General features: G+C 40.9%; 2 protein-coding genes across 6 annotated transcripts; both read right to left on the bottom strand.

The window, feature by feature from the left end:
- Nucleotides 1-448: 448 nt before the first annotated feature.
- Nucleotides 449-22,390, bottom strand: slc44a2 (solute carrier family 44 member 2 (CTL2 blood group)). Of its 5 annotated transcripts, XM_083980735.1 has the most exons (22): nucleotides 22,251-22,390; nucleotides 13,849-13,897; nucleotides 13,684-13,757; nucleotides 12,172-12,256; nucleotides 11,892-11,976; nucleotides 11,680-11,799; nucleotides 11,513-11,573; nucleotides 11,288-11,414; nucleotides 9,745-9,828; nucleotides 9,340-9,452; nucleotides 9,122-9,253; nucleotides 8,929-9,028; nucleotides 7,917-8,009; nucleotides 7,686-7,770; nucleotides 7,219-7,481; nucleotides 6,436-6,530; nucleotides 5,314-5,417; nucleotides 5,145-5,218; nucleotides 4,981-5,051; nucleotides 4,793-4,881; nucleotides 3,795-3,879; nucleotides 449-1,326 (listed from the first exon to the last, which is right to left on the bottom strand). In XM_083980735.1, the coding sequence occupies exons 1-22, from the start codon at nucleotides 22,285-22,287 to the stop codon at nucleotides 1,217-1,219; spliced, it is 2,136 nt and encodes a 711-aa protein (XP_083836861.1). In that variant the 5' UTR covers nucleotides 22,288-22,390; the 3' UTR covers nucleotides 449-1,216. The 5 variants fall into 5 exon arrangements, with proteins under 5 accessions (XP_083836861.1, XP_083836858.1, XP_083836859.1 ...); XM_083980732.1 differs by having other exon boundaries at nucleotides 4,793-5,051; XM_083980733.1 differs by lacking the exon at nucleotides 449-1,326 and having other exon boundaries at nucleotides 3,519-3,879.
- Nucleotides 1,964-3,561, bottom strand: LOC310990061 (uncharacterized protein; the record flags this gene model as incomplete). Its single annotated transcript, XM_083977288.1, has 1 exon — nucleotides 1,964-3,561. A coding segment is annotated over one exon (543 nt), but the record flags the coding sequence as incomplete, so codon positions are not given.
- Nucleotides 22,391-23,982: the final 1,592 nt, after the last annotated feature.

Genomic DNA, 23,982 nt, shown 5'->3' on the forward strand with positions numbered 1-23,982 from the left:
TAAGACCTGGAGGAAGAGCTCCTGCAGGCTCAGGGGTTGCCTAGCAACCTGTACACGGAAGCTTGTAACGCCAAAAGGCTGCAGCTCTACGGTCACCAAGGCAACACAGAAGCCAGGGCATCTATTTATGTGACAGCACGAGACACTACTCACCTGTCAACAGGTTGATTGTGTCATTTCATCTTAAAAAGTCCCTGGTGTTATACTGTATATTTCATATGTAAGGCCTATATAGCTATATGACTACACAATGGCTATTATGATTATAGGCTACACATTTCATACCTAAAACTGATTATACAATTATATTATAAGAAAACATGATTTTTCAGGATTAGCAAACATTATTTCCCCTAAAATGGTCAGAAGTGAAAAAAGCAAACAACCAAATAAATTGAAGAAACCACAGTATTTTCTTTTCTTTGAACACTGGTATGGCAACAGAAACTTTTATTAGTTTACAACAAAGGAGAGGCAATATAAAACTTTACACTGACTTGCACATTCATCTTGCCTATATTTTCTATCAAGTAATGATAATGTTAAAAAAAAAAGAACACATGCTATAAAAACTGCAAGTTCAACTTAAACCACTTGGGTCGTATAATCTCTTGAGGCTTGAAAAGTCTTTAATTGCCAACAAGTTAGCAAATCTGCTTTGGTGAGTGCAACATGTTAGGTAAACTGATAAAGCACAGCTTTACTTATGTATCAGGTTACATCAGTCAAAAAACTGGAGATCTCATTGAAAGATACTGGACCCTATAAAGCTTCAACATAAAATGCATAGCAAAAAAACAAAGGTAACATAATCCGAAATGTATCATACAAAATTAAATTACAACCTTTTAAGGAAAACCGTTGCTTACATTAACATAGTTATCAACTATAGTCTGAAACTCATGCTCCTAAATTCCTTCTGTAAATAAATCACACTTGTTGGGTGGGTACGGGGAGAGAATGAGATCAGAAATTTGAATCAATAATGTACAGACACAATAAATGAATCCCATGTGACGGCAAGGTACACTTATTCTGTACCTACATAATGCAGTACAGGTAATGGCACTACATTCCTCCTTTTATTCACTTACACACACACACACACACACACACACACACACACACACACACACACACACACACACACACACACACACACACACACACACACACACACACACACACACACACACACACACACACACACACACACTTAATCCACAGATTTGGCTGCTTCATTGGACTTCTTCAGGAGGCTGAGCAGGCTCTGCGACATGAAGTACGGCCTCTCTGCTGATCCATCGTTACGCTCTAGGTCCTCCACTGTGACATGGACAGATGAAGTTGAGGGACAAACATGCTAACACTGCGCTGTCGTGTAACCATGCTTGCATTTATGTGCTGTCTGTGATCAGTTTTGTCTTTTAGCATGTTACTGTAAGTACGAAAGGGACACTCCAGCAGGTTAACTACTGCATTTGTAAGACACTGGTTTTCTGCCCTAAAGATGAAAATTTGAGGCCTGTTGCAGTAGGTTGGTTGGAAGTGTGTGTTTTGTTACACTTGTAACCACACCCAGCAGGGATGTTGGTGGTGTGGTACATAAATCACTGCAGCATGATGAGAAGATAATAATGTATGAGTGCTCTAAATCAGTGGTGTACTGGGAGTTTAGACACATCATGAGAGGGCTGGGTCTTTGTTACAGAGAATTGCTTATTTTTCTGTAAAATCTCAGATATCCTAATAATTAAGTTAGTTCTTCGTAATGTATCAACCCCAAGCCTTTCCAGCAGATGTTTCATCTAGAAGTAACCACTTTGGACTTCAGAAAGCTCCACATAAAAACATCTACAACTACTGCCATTTACCTCTGATGTCACAAAAAAATGTTGGAGTGCCCCTTTAATCCAAGATCAGCCCTGTTATGTCTGATTCTGTTGTAAACAACACAAAACTCACCTGCTTTTCCAACACCAAACATAGGCATGATGCACACATATTTACCCATAACAGAACTACTATGATTAATACAATCACCTTTAATCAAGATTTACAGACATTAATATGGAATGTCATCATTAGTTTCAGTGGAAAATCAACTTACATAATTCACAAAGTGGCAAACGAGAAAAAGAGTACAAAAGCATCCAGAGACTTAAGATGTTAGTTGCGAGCATTCAGAAGGCCAAGTCAACACCATGCAGCACTTAGAGAGAGAAAGAGAGAGAGAGAGAAAGAGGACAGGGACAGAGCAAGGTAGTTGAAGTCAGTAAACAATGGTGGAGTCCACAGAGTCTGAGAGGTCACGATGGCTGCGTCATAGAGACGCAGTCACAGCACTTACGCCAGTTCAGTCTGAAATACCAAGGCAAGTAGGTGGCAAATACATGGGATCCCATCTGGGCGACGATCTCTACAAGACTGAAGCCAAACACCACATCATAGACATACACCACTGTGTATATACACACGTTCCACAGAGGAAAAAAAAAAAAAAAAAATCCAGTATTCATATAGTTTATCAAACATGTCTGTAAGATTTTGGCGTCAGCTGGTTTTGTTGTAAACAGTGAAAGAGGGTTCACCATCGACTGAGATGTGTTTGTTCCGACTGTGTACAGTACTTGAGTGGTTCTGTAGTGCATTCATCAACAGGATTAAGACAACAAATATTAGTGACAGTAATCAGGCACAGGTTCAGCACTCACAAACTTCTACAGATCTTCACGATATAAAAACCAACACTGTTCTAAAACCAACACAAGAGAGCGTTTTGTTCAAGCTACAGAGATGCACTGGGCTTTGACCTGCTTCATCCTCCTCATCCTCCTCATCCTCCTCCAGCTGGACGTCACGCTGCCGCTCACATACAGTAGCAAGGCCGTCTGAAACTTTAGCTTGTTGTATGCCGTTACATTTATCAGGTCCATATCACAAAGTCGTAGGGACAGGTCTTTCATTCTTTCTGCTTTCTGAGGTTTACCAAGCCTCACCTTTATGTTGCCATGACATCTACTCCTGTGGTGCGGAGGGAGGGGTTTCTTCCTTTGACTCCTCTGTTTTCTCTTCTTTCTCACCGCTCTCTTCTCCCTGAGCCTCGGCAGCTGGCGGCGGCGACGCCTCCTCCACCTTTTCTTCTCCCTGTTTTACCTCCTCCTGCTCTGCCACTTCTTTTTCTTTCATCTCCACGTCTTCTATCTTTTCATCCTTCTCCTCTCCCTGACTCACTTTCACACCTCCCTCTTGGTTTGGCTCTTCAGCATCTATCTTAGCCTGCAGTGGCTGCTCCTCTTCGTTGTCCTGCTTGAGCACCGTCTGCTGTTTCAGTTGGATCTCTCCGTCTTGTTCCTGGTGAAGAGGCGTTTCCTCCTCCAGCTTCACCTCGTCCACTTGCTTCACAGGATCCGCCTGCTCGACGCCGTCACGATCTTCCTCCTCCGGTCGTTTCGTTTTGGAGAGGATCTCGTGCAGCTCGGGGGACATGAAGTACGGCCTGTCAGAGGAGCCGTCATTTCTTTCCAAATCCTCACCTTTTTGAGTGTGCGGGGATGCATTTGTAGTGTGTTTGGTTGGGGGTTAATGGAAAATTAGGAGGGGAAATGAAAACATGGAATAAAGGGAATATGTGAAAATAAAAGTAAAGTGAAATTAATGGGAGAAAACGAGACAAAGAGAAGAAAAAGAGTCAGAACCGTGGCAGGAAGAAGAAGAAACCAGCAGCTCAGCCTGAAACCATGAAGAGGAAAAACAATCCACAGGAGATCTTGCTATGAAAGGAAGGTACTCACAGAAGCAGAGGAACAGTGTGTCCACACACATAGCATACACACTGAAGAAACCATGGGCGATGAGGTAGGATCCCACTACCACGGTCTGGGGGAAGAAAAATACACATGTCAAAACCTGTGCTGCAACATCAGAGCCCATACTGTAGGTGAGCTCATTAAATAATAATAATACACTTTATTTCTATATCACCTTCCAAAACCAGGGTTACAAGGTGCTTCACAAAATACAAAATACAATATCATTGAGATAATGAAGCAATTAAAGGACAATTCTGGGCAAATTCAACAGTATTTTCCTAACATTTTAGGTCTAAAAGAAGGAATTTGAAGATTTTCAGTTTAATTGCTCCTGTTTTGCGGTAGTTGTGTCTGTCCCCGCATCGCCACGGCAGCAATGAATGGGAGCGGATGCAAGTTCCGCTGCTTAGACTGTTTACATCCCTCAAAGCCGCAATTTTTTTCCACAGACAGCATCAGGTGGCCACTCAAACATGCGCCGAGAAGTTTTTTTTACTTGAAGCAAGTCAAGAGTTGATATTCCTGTGTTTATGACACAAACGGTAGCTTTCCCACTGCACGTGAACACACTGAGCATCAACTTGGGTCTCGCACGAGACTCTGTGAGACTTTGAATTTTACAAACATGTCGGCTTGCTTGAAGTAGATAAACTTCTTGGTGCATGTTTGAGTCGCCATCTGATGCTGCCTGTGGAAAAAAATTGAGGCTTTGAGGGATGTAAACAGCCTAAACAGCAGAACTTGCATCCGCTCCCATTCATTTCTGCCATGGCGATGCGGGGACAGACACAACTACCGCAAAACAGGAGCAATTAAACTGAAAATCTTCAGATTCCTTCTTTTAGACCTAAAATGTTAGGAAAATACACATACACAAACATCATACAGAAAACAGTGAACAAGCATAAGATAAAAATATTGGAAATAGATAAAACACTAGAAACAAAATAAAAAATCACACAGATATGACTGATTCTTACCAATATTGGCACCCAGTAATAGTTCAGAGATGGAGCGGCATCTTCAACTGCTTTGATTCTTCCAGAGAAGAAGAAGAAGGAGAAGATACCTGTGCAGAGAAACAGAATTAGAATGTGTGGGTAGCAAAAGAAACAAAGGCAGATCTCTCTCCACTGGTGTACATAAATATAAATAAAAGCTCCCTTACCAACAATGCCAACGATGAGGAGCTTCCCAAGAAACAGCAGGAAGTCAGTCACTTTGTCCAGAACAGCCACCCTGAGATGAAGCAGGCACAGGGCAGAATATGAGACTGCATGGAATCACACTAGGCTGTCTGTCAGTAGCTTCATGAATGAAATGAAACCCAACCTGACGATGTTCCTCATGAGAAGGAAAAAGGCATCTCTGGCAGAGGTACAGAAACTTTTTCCATAGATTGCAATCTAGATAAAAGACATTTTTTTAATTCATTTCATCAAAAAAAATCCCATCACATAGCACATTGTTCATATAACTATGTTGAGTTACAAGGGCTCACCATGATGTACGCGTTCCTGTTAAGGAATTTGATACATTTCTCCAGGCACCAGAAGCAGCACTTCATGCAGCTCAGCAGGAATTTAGCAAACTTGTTCTGAGCACCTGCAGGATGAGAGGAAAGCATGTGTTTACAACAACAAATTCAAGAAGCAACTGCCTATTAACCTATGTTTGGGTTGTATAATATTTATACTCATTGGTATATTTGATACTACAGTATACGAATCAAAGAAAAAACACGCACTCTCCAAAAAAACCTTAAGGAAAAAACTTAAGAGGTGCACGGCCAAAAATTGAACAATATTGTTCTATATACCTGTGATACTTTAGACGTCTACTTATGGGTTCCTGGGTATATTGTAATTGAACACTTTCTAATTTTTCTAATATTTGTCAAATATCTGTGATCCCACTTGTGATTCTTTATTATTGCTGCTTGTACGGCTTCATGGTATTGAGTGATTGACCACAGCTGCGTATATGCTGTGTGTATGCTATTTAAGTACATCACTTCCTGTTTAAGGTTACACACTGAGGAAGATGTTGTGGAAACCGGTCTGTGTGTTGTAAGCGCTGTTTGCAATAAAAAGTCAATAAGACGGACACGAGTGCTGCTGGCCTCTCTTCTTCTTCTTCTATCTTTGATACTATAATATCCTGGTTGCGATAATCACATCAGAAAATACGTTTCAGCACAAAGTGACATATGAGCATGAGGAGGTTATTAAAGGTAAAAACTGGGCAAAGCCGGTGTGGGAAATAAATAAATGTTAACAGTAATGAAGGACAATAGTTGCCACTGTAGCATATTGAATATCAGTTCTAAAAACAGCTTGCACCGACAATTAAAGGTAACGAACCTACTCCTAAAACTATAGGGATTATTAATTTGCCAAAATGTTGAACTATCCCTTTAACCAGGTCTGCTGTGACTGAAGCTGCAGATTATTCTGATTTATAGCTTTGCATTCAACACCAGCAGTACATTCAGTTTAACAACATAATTATAAATGCATATAACCATCGTTACTGATGAATATAGGATAATAATGAAGAGATACAGTGTCATTCAACACCCAAGTGTATTTAGTACTAGTTTTGTTCTGATAAATCATCTGACCTTTCAATTTATGATCCAGGTACTCCAGAATGACCCTGATGACCTGGACCACGGACAGGATCAGAGAGCCAAATGCCAGAGAGCCTGTGTGGTATCTGTAACGAAAGGATGAAACAGAGGCCAACTGTGAGCATCAAACCCTCTTCTCCCATCACACAGGAGGCTGAGCCACCCACTGACCTTCTCCTCTGTCGTATACAGAGAGAATAACTCAAACTCTTTCCAAGAATATTTGTCTTATTTCTTGTCAAAATGCCTCAATTTTAGTCAAAACTAATCTCTTTCCACTTAAAATAAGACTCATCACCTCAAAATTAACTTGTTTTTAAGATAATTTTCATTTATTTCAAACTAATTTTCACTTGAAATAAGTAGAAAAATCTGCCAGTGAAAGCTGTTTTTTGTGCTTGCTCCACTATCAGATTTTTCTACTTATTTCAAGTGAAAATATGCCTGAAAGAAATAAAAAGTGTCCAAAAAAACAAGCTACTTTTTATGTGATGAGTCTTATTTTTAGTATAATTAGATTTGTTTTGACTAGAAATTAAATTTTAACTAGAAATAAGACAAATATTAGTATGACAACTTCGCACTAAACATTAACCGTATTTGTTCATGAAAACGTATTGTCACTGAAAAACAGTAATTTCCCAGCTTGGAATAAGTAAAGTGTATCTTATCTTAAAAGCAATGAATTTATATACATCTACCGGTACATATACTGTATCGGTAGGTGCATGTGAACAAACCTGAGACAAAGAAAACACAAATGCATCTCTTTACCTGAGGGCGCGTCCCAGTGAGGAGAAGATGGGGTAGGCGGGAATATCGTCAGGCTTCTTGAAGGCCCAGTAATAAGAGGCGAAGGCTCCAGACAGAGTGACCTGGCCCAGTGCCGTCACGAAGTTGGCGCACCAGAAGAACAGGAAGACGTTGTAAAACTGGAAAAGGATGAGGTACTTGTGGTAGAGGGTCTCACCACCGTAGAAGGCAAACAGGCACTCTGCATCTGGACACTGAGCTGAGGCGTTGGAGATGTTGAATGTCTGAGGAAAGAGAGAATAGGAAGGTTAGGTAGGATTATCTATACAGATTTCTTCATACAGCAAACTGTAATGTTATCCTTGTATAGCAGGATGAATTAAAAGTGTAATGGGTCAGACTGTGTTGGCTCTTTGGCCTTTAGTATTTCTGAAATCTTCTAATATTAAATGTAATGTGAGTCTAAGGTGTTACAGTAAGAGACATACCTTGGGGTCGCAGGTATCTCGTGAGTACTCACACTCAGAGTTGTTGAAGACTTTGTACACCTGCTCATTAGAGGTGGACAAGAAACTGGTCAGAGCTGTCAAGGAAACAACGAGGTGAGGATCTATCCAAGCTACAGCTGCTACTTTGGTAAAAGGAGGGAACAATTGTAAACAATTAAAAGATGTATTTTCCGACTGTCCTTGATAAACATCTGGAAAGTGAAAGGATACACAGCGGTGATGGCCCAGTAGGCAATCACCACGGCCAGCAGGGCAAAGGTCAGCAGTGGGTAGAAGAGAGATGACATCACATGCCCCACGGCTCTGAAAAAAGAAAACAATGGTTTAAGTGTTGTATTAAAGGGATAGTTCACCCAAAATTCCTGGTTCCGTTCTCTTCCGGAGTTTACGCTACAAAACAAGCTTGAAATATAGACTTATTTAATTATTTTCGGGACAATTTCGCATTTCGGGGCTTCAATACAAGACGGACATTACATACGAGCAGCATGGAGGTATTTGGATGTTTTTTGGTGTGTCTTTTTGTTACGAAGACAGTTGGTATCCATTTGCAACTGTTATATGGACATGCACTGCTATGCCGAGACCCCCTGTAACTCAGAGAAGCCACGGAGGACTCTGAAACTTCTCCCAGCCCTTAGTCGACATGAGGGTGAGTAGATAATGAGTGAAATTTCAATTTTGGGTGAACTATCCCTTTAAAGAAGCCTGCATATACATACATCTGGTTCTTCAGCTGCTAAATTGTTTGCAGAATTTGGCACTAGATGTTCTGTGCAGTCTTTTTAGCAGACAAAATAGTGATAGGATCACCAAGGGAACAACAAGTGGTAACTGTAAAATCTAGACCTCCTTTGGGCAATCAGCCTTCTCTATGACGGGCTCCCAGCTGTGGAACTCACTACCAACCAAAATAAAACTAACCCGAGACATTAGGATTTTTAATAAAAATGTTAAAGTCTGGCTGAAACAAAATCAGAGCGGTATGCATTTTTAAATTGGTCATAACTTAGTATTGTATATTTTATTGTAATGGTATGTAATTTTGATGCCTTTTTTCTTCCTTTCTTTCTTTTACTAAAAGCTAATGCTAACTAGCATTCATTTCCTCCTTTATTGGTACGGCTTTAAAATACAGTAAGTGAGCTGGTCCAAGTACTGTTCTACTTCAGAAAACCCAGGAGAGAAATACAAGACAGATACATTTCCAGTTGAGTCTAACCTGCTGGCCTCTTTGATAAGAGCGATGGCGATCAGGATTCTCTTCCTGAGGAAGATGAGTAGCAGGATGATGATGAATTCCACAATGGCCAGGATGATCACTGTAAAATAATGAATGAAACAGATTAACAGGATTTATAAATAATCTATAAATAGTTGCATAATTCCATAAAAGCATGTCTGTCTGTGCTTACTAAAGGCCAGCCAAGTCTGTCTGATCTGCAGGTAGACAGAGAAGTCCGTCTGGATGCCCAGGTCACGGATGGTGACGTCAGCGCCAGGCTCTCCTTGGAGACTGGCATACTCCATGTAGCAGTGAAAAATGCCTACAAATATTTGTTGAATATTTAGAATGTTTTCAGTTTCATTTCAATACATGCAACCGTGTCATTTTCAAAGGATGAAGACTCACCATATCCAATGACTAGAATAACCAAAACAATCATGACCCAGACCATGACACCAGCCAGGAACCTCAGCAGGACGATGAAAATCAAGCTGACGACCATGGCTATCACCAGACCACTAGAGACGGAGGACAGTTTAACACAGTAACGGATGAACAACAGTCTTATTACATTTCAGTCTGTGATCTTTCAGTTGTGTTCGTGCATATTTTCAGGTTTCCAAGTGATGGTCATTCTTCAACATTTCACCCATGATAATAAGTGTAAGTGTAAACAACAGCAGAGGTCTAGAGACAACAAACTGATAGATGTGTATATTATGTATATATTTTTCTAAAAGTCTTTTTTATTTTAAAAATAATCTACAAACACATTCTGTTACTGTACCAGTGCAGAGTGCTCAGACTTACAGCAATATCCAATGCCAAGACTGAGTGTAGTCCTCAAAGATTCTCATGGCCACCTGGCGAGCTTCAACAACAACATTTGATTTCCTGCGATAAAAGGAAATGGAAATAAAATCAGCTCCGACATGTAGGTAACAGCAACTAACAAAGTGTGTGTTAGTTTAACAAAGCGTCAGTCAGGAAACTGACAAAGTTGCCTGACGGGGCATTCACCCGTGGGCATGAGAGCAGAACCACGGCGTATAGGCTGCAGCAAGTACACATCATTTTCTCTAGAACTAAAAAATAGTTATGACTGATGTCCACCTCTATGTTTCAATAGTCTAAGACCAAAGAGATTTCAATTTAACTGTAGACAATTCAACACTGAATGGTGGCCAGGAAAGAAGAAAAAAAAGGTTAAAGTCATATGTTTTTTGTTTTTTGTACAAGTTTTTAGACTGAAATACTAACCTTTAATCAATATGTCTCAGTGTGCCAACTTGCACTGGGATAGCTAGTTTATCCATCAATAGGTCTGAATGGAGTTTAAAGCCTCAGGTATCAACATCCACAACATCCATCTCTGGTGATCTGATCACCAATGTGCAGCTAAAAGTTCTGGTGTTAACTACAGTATGTTGTTGTTGTTGATGGACTGCCCCCCTATAATTTTTTTTTTTTTCTGTTTTATTTTGTTCTGTTTTATTTTGTAACTATCTTAGCAGGTAAAGATACCTTCAATTGTTCTCTTTTTTCTGTAAGGTCTTTGGAACTTTACATTCTGATGTTATATTCTCTAGTTCATCCTCTCCTCTCCTCTCCTCCCCTCCCCTCCCCTCCCCTCCCCTTTTTTCTCATAAAATGATGACTTTATTCTCATAAATTACGACTTTATTCTCGTAATATTATGACTTTATTCTCGTAAATTACGACTTTATTCTTGTAAATTACTGTTTTATTATTTTTCCTCAATGTGGCCCTAATACTCCGTCGTAGATTTGTCTGTTTGTTAAAAAAGAAAAAAAAAAACTCATAAAATTAAAGAAAAAAAAAAAGTTCAGGTGTGAACGCTTTCCAACATACAGTACATTCAAGACCCATTTGAGGCCTGATCACTCGGCAGCGTGTGGAGGAGCCTTGCCACATGGACCACAACCTCACACACTAAAGAAGACTAAAGACTAAAATCATCATCATTGCATATTAGGGATGTCACGATTATAGATTTTCTTGGTACGATTATTGTCAGAGAAATTATCACCATTATTACGATTATTATATTCAATAATTTTACAACAATATGAATGCATAAAATCAAATATAGTCAAAATATAATTGCATTACCAATTATATAAACAAATTATTTAAAGTATCTATTAATATAGGACCAATTATTAATCCTTCAGAGTAAATGTTTGAAGTTTTTTTATCTTTTTTTTTTCTTACAAATGAGGGTTAGGGTTAGGGTTCAATTAAAAGTGAAAACACGTAATCGTGACATCCCTATTGCATACTGTATGTATACAGTATTTGTACATGTTTTCATACAGTGAAAATGACTCACTTTGATGCCTCCAGCACCTGAGTGGCGTTGATACTGGCGCCCTGCCCGGAATCAAAACTGGTTTCGTTGCCCACCACCACCACCCCACCTTTCAATGTTCCCAAGGCAGGGAGGCAGCGACGTGTGACTGTGAAGGGGAGGGGGGAGATGATCAGTGTTTATATGGCTCTACTTGTTTATAAGACAAAGCAGCTTGTTGTGTGGGTGGAAATCTTCAACACTTACAGGCTTTACTGGGCATCAACATGGCAGGGCACAAGCCATCCCTCAGGATCTCAGGAGGACTCTGATTAAAGCAAGAAAGTAGTTATTGGTGTATGTATCTATTTAAAACTTATTTATCATTTAAACATGTATAGGATATGAATAAAGTGAATTGTCTAATTATTTACCATTGTGGCAAAGTTCACACCCTCCTTGCAGAATTGTCTGTAGTACTCCCGGTCTTCTTTGTTGCCTACCTTGGCTTTCACCAAGGTAAGATGCCGGTCAGGACATTTTTCCACGCATAACTGGACACAGCAAACAATCATGACAAGCTTTAATGCGAGACATATACATACATAATATATAATCTTAGAGATGGGCAGATTGTGTGTCTGACCTGGGTGGTGGGACACTGGAACTCCAGCAGAACCAGAGGACTGGCACATTTCAGGATGTTGAAGTAGAACAGAAGAGGCTTCTTCCTGTTTGAACAGGAACAACAGTGAAACAAAGCTATAATTAGGCCAAGATAACACATAGATGTCTCCAAGACCCAAATGAAGGACATCATCACATTACAGTAGTACTTGTTGTCTGCAGGGAACATGTGATAAACTGCAGCTAAACTGGTGTATTTACAGTGATCACCACAGTAATCACGTTGCCATGACACTCACTCCAGATGTGTTCCAGCTTGTCCACAGAACTCTCCTCTGCTGTCGGTGGGATAGATCACTTTCCTGGGGTCACCCTGAGACCAGGCTGCAAGGAGAGACATGCACATGAAATCAACTGACAAATGCTTACTGCAGGGCCTCCAGTAACATTACACTGAATGTGTTCTGTGACCATACGCGTTAGACAAAATGTTTTATTGTCTTTGCAGTTTCCAGTGACACAATTTCAGCTTGACAGACTGGAAGGTAGAGCCTTCAGTTACCGGGCTCCTTTACTGTGGATCCAGCTCTCTCCATGGGTCAGAGAGGCAGACACTCTAACTACATTTAAGTCTAGGCTTAAGACCTTCCGGGCTGGTTCAGGTAGCTCTCCTCTCCTCTGCGCACATTTTGAACTGTCATTATCATTATCTGTTGCACCTCGTAGTTTGGCCTTGGTGTCTCGCACTCTCTCTGTGTTTCCACAGATCCACCGGAGCTCCATCTCTCTGCACCAACTGCCGCCTGCCCTCCCTTCCCATGAACCAGTCTGTCCTCCCATTAAGCTGGCCAGCTCTCCCTGCCTTTCCTCCCACCAGAAGCTGCCTCCATCAGCTGTTGTTAACATTACCATGTTTCCAACATTCTGTTGTAAACTGTTTTCTTGTCTGTAACAACATCATCTGTCCGTCCTGGGTGAGGGATCCCTCCTCTGTTGCTCACCCTGAGGTTTCTCTGATTTTTCCCTGTTAAAAGGGTTTTCCATGGAGTTTTTCCTCAGTGGATGTGAGGGTCTAAGGGCAGAGGATGTTGTTGTGATGCCATGTAAAGCCCTTTGAGACAAACTGTTTGAAAAAACGGGCTATACAAATAAAATTGCCCTGCCTTACTCTCATCAAAGCAGCAAAACACTAGATTAAAATATGAACCAACACAAGACAAAAACTAGATAAAACAACAGCATATACATAAAACATCAATGAAACAATAAATAACAAGGACATGGACAGACATTCATGTTGCATTCTCAGAAAGCAGATAGACAAAGCATAATGTCTTGAAATTTAACAACACAGAGAAACACACACACACACTTACACAACATACTGCAGACCACTGTGACCTTCGATGCCAGCCTAACTAAAAATATGTAGCACAGATCTTCTCTCTGTTGCCATGATCAAGGACTGTCACTCAAATCTTTGGGGTGATGATCAGTGCTTTTGAAATACAACACTTCACCGCTTGTCATTTTATGTAGTTAGTGCTGATGGTGGTTTATATTTCTCTAGGAAATCATGTATCTATACAAAGTGTAAAAGACCCAATACAGCACCCTGACAAAGACATGACATAATTAAATTAATAAACGCTGCTGTTTTGCCAGTGAGTGACCTATTTTGGTGATTGGTTTTAAAATATATGATGTACAGGTGTTCAAAAGCAGGTTATCCTCTAACCCCGTGTGTATAAGCACTGAAGTGTCTATGAAAGAGTACTTGTAGTGTTGTGGGGATGAAGGGTCTGGCTTACCGAGGATACCCACAGCGAAGTAGCCCAGCAATCCCAAGATGAAGAGAATACAGCAGAAGACGTCTGTGCAGCCCCTGAACAGACGATAAGAGACAAACTGTTACTGTCGTCTGGCACTACAGAAGGAAAAGGAGTGATGGTGAGTGGTCAGAACAGATGTCTCACCTGTTGTGGATCGGCCCTTTGAAGTTTGGATCAAACTTTCTGGACTCCCCTGGTGATAAAGAGAGACCACAGGTTCATAAACAGACTTTTTTTAAACCTCAATCTCACTTTGACTTTGGCTTCATTTCAATGACCACCTTAAAGAGAAACAATTCCCCACAGCTAAAGTTAAGATGTAGCAAGTCATGGGTAATTTACACGTATGAAAATGACCCATCACTCTGCCATGTTTTGAGAAACAACATTTAACTGTGTGTTATAATGAGGAGTGTTCTCTAATATTGAAGTGTCAATGTAAATGTAAAACATCAAACTGTGTCCAGTGCAACAACATACAGTTTTCAGTTTCAGTTTATTTCAAACCAGAATACATGTACTGTATTGATATGTTAGTGTTTATTGTTTGTTTTGTTTGTTTGTTCTTGTTGTGTTACTGTAACGGTCTTGTTGAATTGTGACTAATGTGGTCTGGTTTGAAATGAACTGAAACCCAACATACAGTTTTCAGCTGTCAAGTTTTTTTTATATATGAGATGACAGCAGTTCACTGGCGCCACCGTGTCTGATAAATTACTGCATGTCATTTCTCCATTCTCTCCTTCAATTTCCTGTCACTTTCCATTAATACTGTCTATAAATCACCCAAAAAATACTTTAGAAGTGATAGGGAATGGTAAATGGTATTTATATAGCGCTTTACTATACCTGCAGCGATACCCAAAGCGCTTTTACATCATACATCGCATTCACCCATTCATACACACATTCACACACTGATGGCGGAAGCTGCCATTCAAGGCGCTAAACTCTTCACACTTGTTTATAATATATATAATATATTATAATACCCTTTCTCAGTCTCTAGTCACTGTGATATAATCCCCCTCACTATTTAGTAGCTGGATGTGTGGCAAAGTTGGATCTTTTCTCAGTTAATAGATAGTGATTTATTGATCAGCAGTGTTGGATCTTTTCTGTTTTCTAGCACAGTTTGTCCCTGATGGCCAGAGTACTGAGGCAATCAGTCATCACATGAAAAATAGAAATATGCCACAATGGAGAAGACACTGCAACAATAAGTGTGAATGTATATGATTTAAAGAATTGGTCAACGAATTGATTGATTCAAGCAGACATTTGTCTGACAAGCTGCTCAGTTGTTAGGGTTTTGCCAAACTGAAAACTGAAAATCTTGTGATTTGATGCATTCCCCATTAGATTCAGATACATCATCACTGTCAAACAGTAACTGCAGCTGTACAACTATAAAAAAACAAATTAGGCCCGACTACAACAACAGACATTACCTTCATGTAGGAGGATTAGTTTCAGTATCAGCTGCGTTTAATCCACAGTGTGTCATGGACACTATTGTGATTAACTGCACTGTCAAAGTGTTTGTATACTTTAAGCCCATGTACTGACAGAGACAGGACAAAGGGATTCTTCTGCCTGACTGTTATGCCCAGGAAACCTACAAAATGGCTCCCTAGTGACAGTGAGCTCCCGGTGGGCATCGCCAGCAGCCAGCAGCCAGCAGCCATGGTAACACCTCCGGCGCGGCAGAGAAGAAGCATCAACCCAGCCCAATATGTCTGTGGTGAGATCATCATGAGTCAACACCGTGAGTCAACATGAGCAGGAATAAGAAGAGGAACAAGAACGTGGATTTCTTCATCTGTGCTGTTCAGACTTCTGCTGCCTCCACCACATGTAAACACAACATCCTCCACACACACATCTCTTCATGAGATAACCCGTCTACACATCCTGCCACAGTGCTGTGTGGCACGCAACCTTTGCAACATTTCAGATCATCTTTTTTCTGTACATGATCTGCTATGGACTCAGAGTGGAACTCAGCTACGCTTGCTGCGTCAAACATGTACACAGGATACACACATCACACATCCTCTACCCACACACACTGCAGACACAACTGAAAGATGCGACTTTGTATTTTAAAGTACACTTTGTGTCTCCATTAGCTTTCACAATTTGGAAAGGAGCCTTCAGTCATCTCTATCTGACAGACTGTAGTCACATCAAGAAGACATTCAACAACAACAACAACAACAAACCAAATGAATCCAGCTGGACTGACTGTTACAGTACTGTACCTGCTCTTTCGTATTTTGTCATTCTGTCCTCACTGCTCTCAGAGTTTCTGTCATGTACGTGTGTATAGACTCCTCTCCGTCTACACTGTATGACAGTTTCTTTGTGTCTATAAGTTTCCTTCCTGTAGGAGGTCTGAGTTCTCAGACCTCTAACTCCTCACTTCCTCCTTTCAGAGCGCTCAGTCAGAGCTCTGTCAGCGTAGCAGCTACTCCCTGCCTCTGGTGCCTCTGCTCTTGGCTCAGGGTTCAGGGCTCGTCGGGGGAATTGCAGCAGAAAAAAAAGCACTGATGGGAGAATTGAGAGAGGAGCTCAAACAAAGACGTATGGCGCCTGAGAATCTGCTGCTGCCAAAACTGGCTGTTTACACACACACATACACACACAGGCGCCCGTGCACGCGCACACACACTAGCCAACACTAGGGGGGCGTGTTAGCTGCAGCAGTAGGTGACGATGGCTTTGAATCAAAGTCATCATAACAGTTATTTTAGCCTTCGTCTTGTGTTAGCTTTCTACTGCTTTCTACTGCCATGTTCAGGTCAGTTTTGACCCATGTTTTAAATCAGCTGTAAAACACACTAAAAACATTTTCTTTCATCCAATTTGTTTTTCTTCTCTTGGTTACATTGTTAGGCTTCCTTATCCATGAAAACATTAGTTTTAATATTTTTTGGTGTGGGCCCCTGGGCCTTTTTTTTGTCAGTATGACCCTTGGCTTCAATGGAACCTCCCTCTTGACAGCTTTCTGCTACCATCCATGGTGTTCGGGTCAGTTCTGACCCAAGTCTTAAATCAGCTGTAAAACACACTAGAAACTATTATTTATCATCCCATTTGTTTCTCGCCTCTTGGTTACATTGTGTGTTGACTTCCTTATCCATGAAAAGGTTGGTTTTGCACTTATGATTTCAGTTTTAACTCCCAGGGGCCTAAATAATATTAGTTTTGACCCTAACACCACAAATGTCATCATTTTAACCAGAGCATTTTAGAATTTTGTGGAAATTTTTGTTTTTGTTTTATTTTGTTTAAATAGAGGTTCCTGACAAAGCCAAAAAGCCTTGATGCTGTAAACAAATTTATGTGGTACTTTTATGCATTTAAAACCTGGAAACGGGTCACTGGTGACCTGAACACAAGAGGTTAGGCTCTTACTCAATCCATTAAATGGATGGTTTAAGTGTTTCCTTAATTCAGCTATTTTAAAATGTCTATTAGGACACAGAGCAACAGCTGTACCCTCCCTTCACTGTAGTCTGACGTCTTCTACGTATAAAGATTAATGGTCCTCTCGATATTTTCTCAGCTTCCTGTTTCTGTTTGCAGATGTAGTTACTGGACTGTAACCACTGTTTTGACTACAGACCCTGTGTAAGTGTTTTTAAACTTTCCAAACAGTGCGTAGAGATTTCTTGGAATAGTTTTGTGCATCCAGACAATAATTTGATTATGATACATCGGGCTGATTGTCACACATGAGCCTGCGATGAGATGTATCAGATATGAGACAGTCCTACATGTTCTCTGGTGGCATGTGACTGTGGTCCGCTCTGCCCACCTCCACTGCCATGTGATGTACCCACAGCCTGCACCAAATACCATCTACTGAACTCATGCACCAGCATGTTACAGTTTCATCTCACTTGCAAACCCAGTTTATTTCACTTGCATTAGAGCCTGTATTGAATTTCTCCAGGTTTTATCATGCAAACATACCATAAATTATAATTTTATTTTATATAAAAAAAAAAAAGGTGACCAATCCAGAGCAGGATGTTACAGCCAGGCCCGCCGATAGGGGGGGACAAACAGGTCTGCTGTCCCGGGCCCAGGAAAGAGGGGGGGCCCACAACTGGGCCCTCATTAAATTGTGGACTTTTTTTTATTATTATTGTCAAATTAGTCCTATGTGGAAAATGATATGTTTAATACATTTAAGTCTTTCTTATTTGTTTTCTTCCTAATTTTCCTTTAAAATAGTGGTGGTCAAGAACCCCCACCCCCCACCCCAAACACAAAAATGGTTTGGCCCGTGATCGAATTTGTTATTGACGTTATTATTAGTTCAGAAGGCCTACACTCAAAATGTCTGGTCAGCACAAGTCCGGTGCCCAGAAAAGAAAAGAAAAGAGAAAAAGAGAAGAGGAAAACAAAGGGTTGAGAAATGCTCTAAACAAATATTTAAAAAAATGTAGTGACGGTGAAGCTGGGACAAGTAAAATAGAGCAAGGTAAGTAGTGCGGCCAACCTGGTAACGTAACCTAACTGACGAACGTTAATTAGCCTAGCTTGTGCAAAAGCCTGACAAAACATGTTATCTTTGACAGAAACAGAGAGGAGGGAGGTCAAGCAGCAGTCAGGTGTCAGGAGTCAGGCTACGGATGAGGAGAGAGAGAGAGGGTGTGTCACGGTGAAGCGGAGCGGCAGAGTGAGGCTACAGGTGACAGAGAAGAGAGAGAGGGGGTGTGTCACGGTGGTGAAGCGGAGCGGCGGAGTGAGGCTACAGGTGACAGAGAAGAGAGAGAGGGGGTGTGTCACGGTGGTGAAGCGGAGCGGCGGAGTGAGGCTACAGGTGACAGAGAAGAGAGAGAGGGGGTGTGTCACGGTGGTGAAGCGGAGCGGCGGAGTGAGGCTACAGGTGACAGAGAAGAGAGAGAGCGGGAGGGGCCCGCTGAGCAGGGATCAAAGACTGATCGTCAGTCACATAATTTCAGCGATCCTGCATTATGGCCAACTACAATGACCGACTCTGATAGAGTAAACGTCGTACGTGTGATGGCAAAACGAACACCTTTTTCAGAGAGGGCAAAGGAATTGCCGGCAGATGCAGAGGGCAGGGAATTTCCAAAATATTTGACATATTCCACATCCCACAATGGACGGGAAAAAAATGATAGGGGCCAGCTGACAGTCTTGGCTGGGAGGAGAGGAGAAGAAGACAGGAGATGAAGACAGAGGAGAGGAAGAGGGGAGGGAGAAATCAGAGGAAGACAGGAGAGGGAAACAGAGGAGAGGAAGACAGAGCAGGAGGAGAGGAAGGAAAGGAGCCAGAGGAAAGGAGGCGAGATGGAGAGGGGGGGGCCCATCTAACATTATCTTGTCCCGGGCCCAGCCAAGACTGTCAGCTGGCCTGGTTACAGCTATAAAAATTAATTTGGTCTCAGTTGCTCAAAATGAGTCTTTGTGTTTCTGTGCTACAAATCTTTCTACTATTGTTCATGCTGATGCCACAAACTGAGACAGTATTTATGTATAATATATGTAATTTACAATTAGAAATTATTGTTTTTAAAAATGTCACCTGTACAGTTAATTATAAAATATATTCCGGTAACACTTTACTTGAATAGGTATTCATAAGATTGACATAACACTGTCATAACCATGACATAACAGCTGTCATAAACATCAATGAATACTTATGACAGCTGTCGTTAAGTGTCATTCGGTAAGTTATGTCACTTTTAATGCAAAGTTGACATTGTTTGAGATGTCCTTGTTATGACAACTTGACATAAAGACAATTTAAACTGTCATAGCAGACCTAATTGCCAAACTTTGCATCAAAAGTGACATAACTTACCGGGTGACACTTAACGACAGCTGTCATAAGTATTCATTGATGTTTATGACAGCTGTTATGTCATTTTTATGTCAATCTTATGAATACCTATTCAAGTAAAGTGTTACCTATATTCCAATGTCAGTACTGAGATATCTTTGTTAACCAAAGAGCTTGCTGTCTGTCTGACTCCTCCACCCTGCCTACAGTATGTGTACACATTTTCTCTTTCTTTATACTGAAGAGGACAAACACTGGGAGTGATTTTTCCATCAGCCTTTCATTTGTAGGACCATCTGTGAATGTGAGAGACACAGCTCCATTAGTGCTGCAGCAACAGGCGACTCTATGCCTGTTCTGTCCCTCCAAACAATCTCTGATTGTGCAGAAAAGCATTTGTTGTTGTTGCGTACAGGCTGCCAAATGTCTTGTTAATGGTCTTGTTTGTGTTTGTAATTGGGACAGTGGTTTACTAATGTCAATTTGCTGCAGTACATGTCCCACTCCCAACATTTGGATAATCTGGGTTCCTTTGGAAGTTCATTACACACACACCAGGGACACTGATCATGAAAACACAAGGGAACTATAGGTAGTCTCAGTCTGCATTCATGTCTGTCTGCCAAATGTTACTGAAACCTGATGAGCATTTATTAAAAATCTCTATTCTCTATAAATGACCAAGGTATAAAATCCAAAACTAGAATAAATGCGACTCTGCCTCTACTGACAATAAGATGTGTTTTTGTAGTTCTGTCAGTGTGTATGAGTGTGTGCGTTAAAGGAAGTGATGATGTCATGACTGATGTGAATCACTAATGGGCCCAGAGGGGTTATCAGATGAGCTCTTCCCTGGCTACCTTAATGGGTTAGTGGCCAATGCGGTCGTCTGTGCCTGTGTGTGTGTGTGTGTGTGTGTGTGTGTGTGTGTGTGTGTGTGTGTGTGTGTGTGTGTGTGTGTGTGAGTGTGTGAGTATGTGAGTGCAAATTGAGTACATTTTGTCTCCTGTGCTCTTCTTCCTGACATTACCTTTCTATTTAGGACATATAGATGAGGATGATTGATATTGCATTCATAGAATTTCAGAAGCAACAGTATCAGGCAGCTGCATCTACATCAAAAACTCCTCCATGCAGCCACTTACGAGGTCAGTGGCCTACAGTACATACTCTTAGAGGGAAAAGAAGAAACACATCTCAGTCTCTCTGAACTGTTAGATACATAAAAACTGACAACCACGGGCTCAGATCAGCGTTTCCCTCGACTCCTCACAGTGACTGCTCGGATCAAACAGCAACAGGCAGCATTCAGAACGATAAGAGACCATTGTTTAACATTTACCAGCAGTGTATCTGTGTGTGTGTGGCAATGCATCTGAGCGTGTGCCAGCTTGGTATTGACTGGAAGCCTCTTGACACTGTCTGCTGAGTGGGTAGAGCGGGCGAGGCTGATCCCAGAGCAGGCTGCAGCCTGCCTGCTGCCTGGAAGCACACAGGTCCAGACAGAGGGGAAGTGTAGTAGTAACAGTAGGAGGAAACTAGAGGGACAGCTGACTGAGCAAACCACTGTTTAAAATGTGCTTGAATTTATATTGTTTTATTGTTTTTGCATCCTATAAACCTTCAGTGGTTTTAAAAGGACTGTGGTTTTCGACCTTTAGCCTTCGTGGGGGAGGGGAGGGAAAAGAGCTGTTTACGTGGTAACAGGAAAGCAACAAGGAAATGCTCCACAGTGGGAGCTCCATGGATGGACTGGGTGGGATTATTGTGGGTGTGGGCTGTTGGAAGCATCTTATATTGTGAAAGATGTAATAAGTCAAGAGTCAGACAGTATTAGTGAAATACCAGTGTGATGACTGGGGTTTGCAGCTCTGCTGTCAGAGGCCTTGCTCTCATGTAACAACACTGACATGGGGGTATTAAAGCAAGAACAACACGGGTTATGAAGACTTCATGACTAAGCAGTCCATATGAACCACAGCCCATCCCAGACACACGAGGAACACAGCAGACTGCTGCAGGCTGGCCTGTTAGTGCTGGAGGAGAAAATGCATGTGTGACACACAAAATAGCCGGCAATGAGTCATGTGTTTGTCTTATATAGAAGAAGAATTTTCCATAGTAGCCTACATGCATGCAAAAGATCAGTGTAAACATGTGTTTGCAGGTTTGTGCAAGTGTCTGTGAGTGAGTGTGTGTGTATCTGTGAAAAAAACATTTGTCAATCCAAATGGTTTTAGGCCCAGGGGAAAACACAATAAATCAAATACTATATTCTATCCATGCATGTGTTTCCTTAATCACATGTTTTTCAGAATAACACAAATGAGATGATCAGTCATATTATGGCATTTATCTACACTAAACACCCGGGTGCTTTTCATTTAGAGCTGTAGGAGCTGTAGGCTATTTTAGTTTGTAATAGGCCATTTAAAGCGATCAAACCAGTCATATAGGCTACACCAACCCGCGAACAACACGCTGCTTTCATTTATTGTAGGTGTCTAATTAAAGACTAATCTAACGCACAGTGTCCTATAATGAAGCTGTTGCCTCCTGAGGAACTGGCTGTGGAGGATGAGGATGCCTGCAGATCTGCATATACGACCCATGAGGTCCACACCCATCCATCCATTACACTCATTGTTTCCATTTCTTCGCCCGTTTAGAGAAAAATCAAAAGATCGAGGACAAATCGGTACCGAGCGGCTCCTCTTACCGTATTTAGGGTCCGGGTTCTTTTCCTCCGGCTCCATTCTCACTCTCCGTTTGACTGCTCGCTGCTGATCAGACCTTAGACTGGACAGTTACCATGGAAATGTCGAGGCAAAAAACGTCAATAACAGTGGCCCACTGCTGTAGATATTGAGAGAGAGAGGGAGGCAGTGAGAGACCATCCCAACCCAAACTGAAGCACGGCGCATTCCAGGCTGACAGAGAGGGACAGCCAATCAGAGGGCAGAGGGCTGCTGACTGACAGCTGACGCAGCCAACCAGAGGGCGCGTTAGCGGGACAAAATCATTTGTCCTGCCGCTTCTTCAATGGAATGTGTTGGATGTGTTTGTAAAGACTTGTGGGTTTCAAATGAGTGAGACTGAAGAACTCCAGTTTTTTTTATATGATCAATTACACCCAAGAGCATCATTTATTATATATTTGGCCATTAGAAACATACACTCTTCAATAGACAACAGTGGTGGAGAATAACACACATTAAATTTAATTTAATTTGTTCAATGCAGAGCTAATTCTTAATAGCCTACTAAACTTTGTAGTATTGATAGATGAAAGTATTAAATAAGTGTATACAAAGTAGCCAAATTTGGCTTAACCTCTACCAGATAGCCTACACCACAATAATGACATAAGAGAATACTGCACCTTTTCAGAGAGACAGATACTACACTAAATGGAATGGGGCCTTAATTCGTATCCTTTCGTAACACCTGTATTTGTTTATACTCTCTGAAAAGGTCTATATGCTTTCATTCCATTTTACATAGCCTACCTTTTCTGTAGGCTATTCTTTAAATTGTTTAAACAAAAGTTTGAATGAGGAAATATTTTTTTTTAGTCATGTAGGAGTGACAGATCTCCTCCACCACTGAATTATCCCTCTACTTTGAGACAATATCGACAATACTACATCTCCTCACATGAACCATATACTGAAGTTAATTTAAAAGTGGATCACAGTGGTAGCAATAGCCTATCCTAGAGGTTTTTTTTTTTTTTTTTCAGATCATAAATTTCACAAGTGAGACAACAGAGGAGAAATGGCTGGTCTATTTTCTGTGTATCCATGCGGCTCATAAAAACACTATGATGATTCTAACAAATAATAAAAAATAGTTATATTAATGATAAATTCTGTCAGACAAATACACTGGAAATATTAAATGTATTTTTTCTAAAACTGATCTGGCTGGAAGGTGAACTGTGGCAGCTAACTGCTCTGCCCAACCTTTGACCACAATGTCATGTGTAGACAAGGTGTGCCGGTGAAGTGATGAATAATTAACATCATGAAATATTATCAGCTTTCCAAAGAAAATCATGAGAACAATTTACCCATCTAAAATAACAAGCAAACAAGCAAACCCATTTTTCTAGACATATCCCCTGACAAATTAACTGCACTGTCTATAATCAAAGCCCTTTGATCATCATTTTAGATGCTGTAAAGTGCTATATAAATAAACTGATAAGACTGTTTCTGTTTCTTTCTTCTTCTTTTTTTCATTTAACCTTTGTTTACCCAGGCAAGCAATGTATTCTTATTTACAAGTGCAGCCTGAACCAAAGAGTAAAAAGGCTCTTTTGCTAAAAGTAAAAACAAGGTTATATAAATGACAGAATAACAAACAGTTCATACAAATACATTACAATAAAACAGTAAAAACAGTGAGACGTGACAAGTTTATTTGTTTATTTGTTTATTTGGATCCCC

Source organism: Trachurus trachurus, assembly GCF_905171665.1.
Source record: "Trachurus trachurus genome assembly, chromosome: 1".
In the NCBI taxonomy this organism is placed as follows: domain Eukaryota; kingdom Metazoa; phylum Chordata; class Actinopteri; order Carangiformes; family Carangidae; genus Trachurus; species Trachurus trachurus.

Excerpts from the sequence above, each read along its gene's own strand:
- slc44a2 (XM_083980731.1), bottom strand. The coding sequence starts at position 22,287 with ATGGAGCCGGAGGAAAAGAACCCGGACCCTAAATACG. Across the intron at positions 13,898-22,250 it reads GAACCCGGACCCTAAATACG|GGGAGTCCAGAAAGTTTGAT; the intron begins GTAAGAGGAGCC and ends CTTTATCACCAG. Across the intron at positions 5,052-5,144 it reads CTCATGAGGAACATCGTCAG|GGTGGCTGTTCTGGACAAAG; the intron begins GTTGGGTTTCAT and ends GCTTCATCTCAG.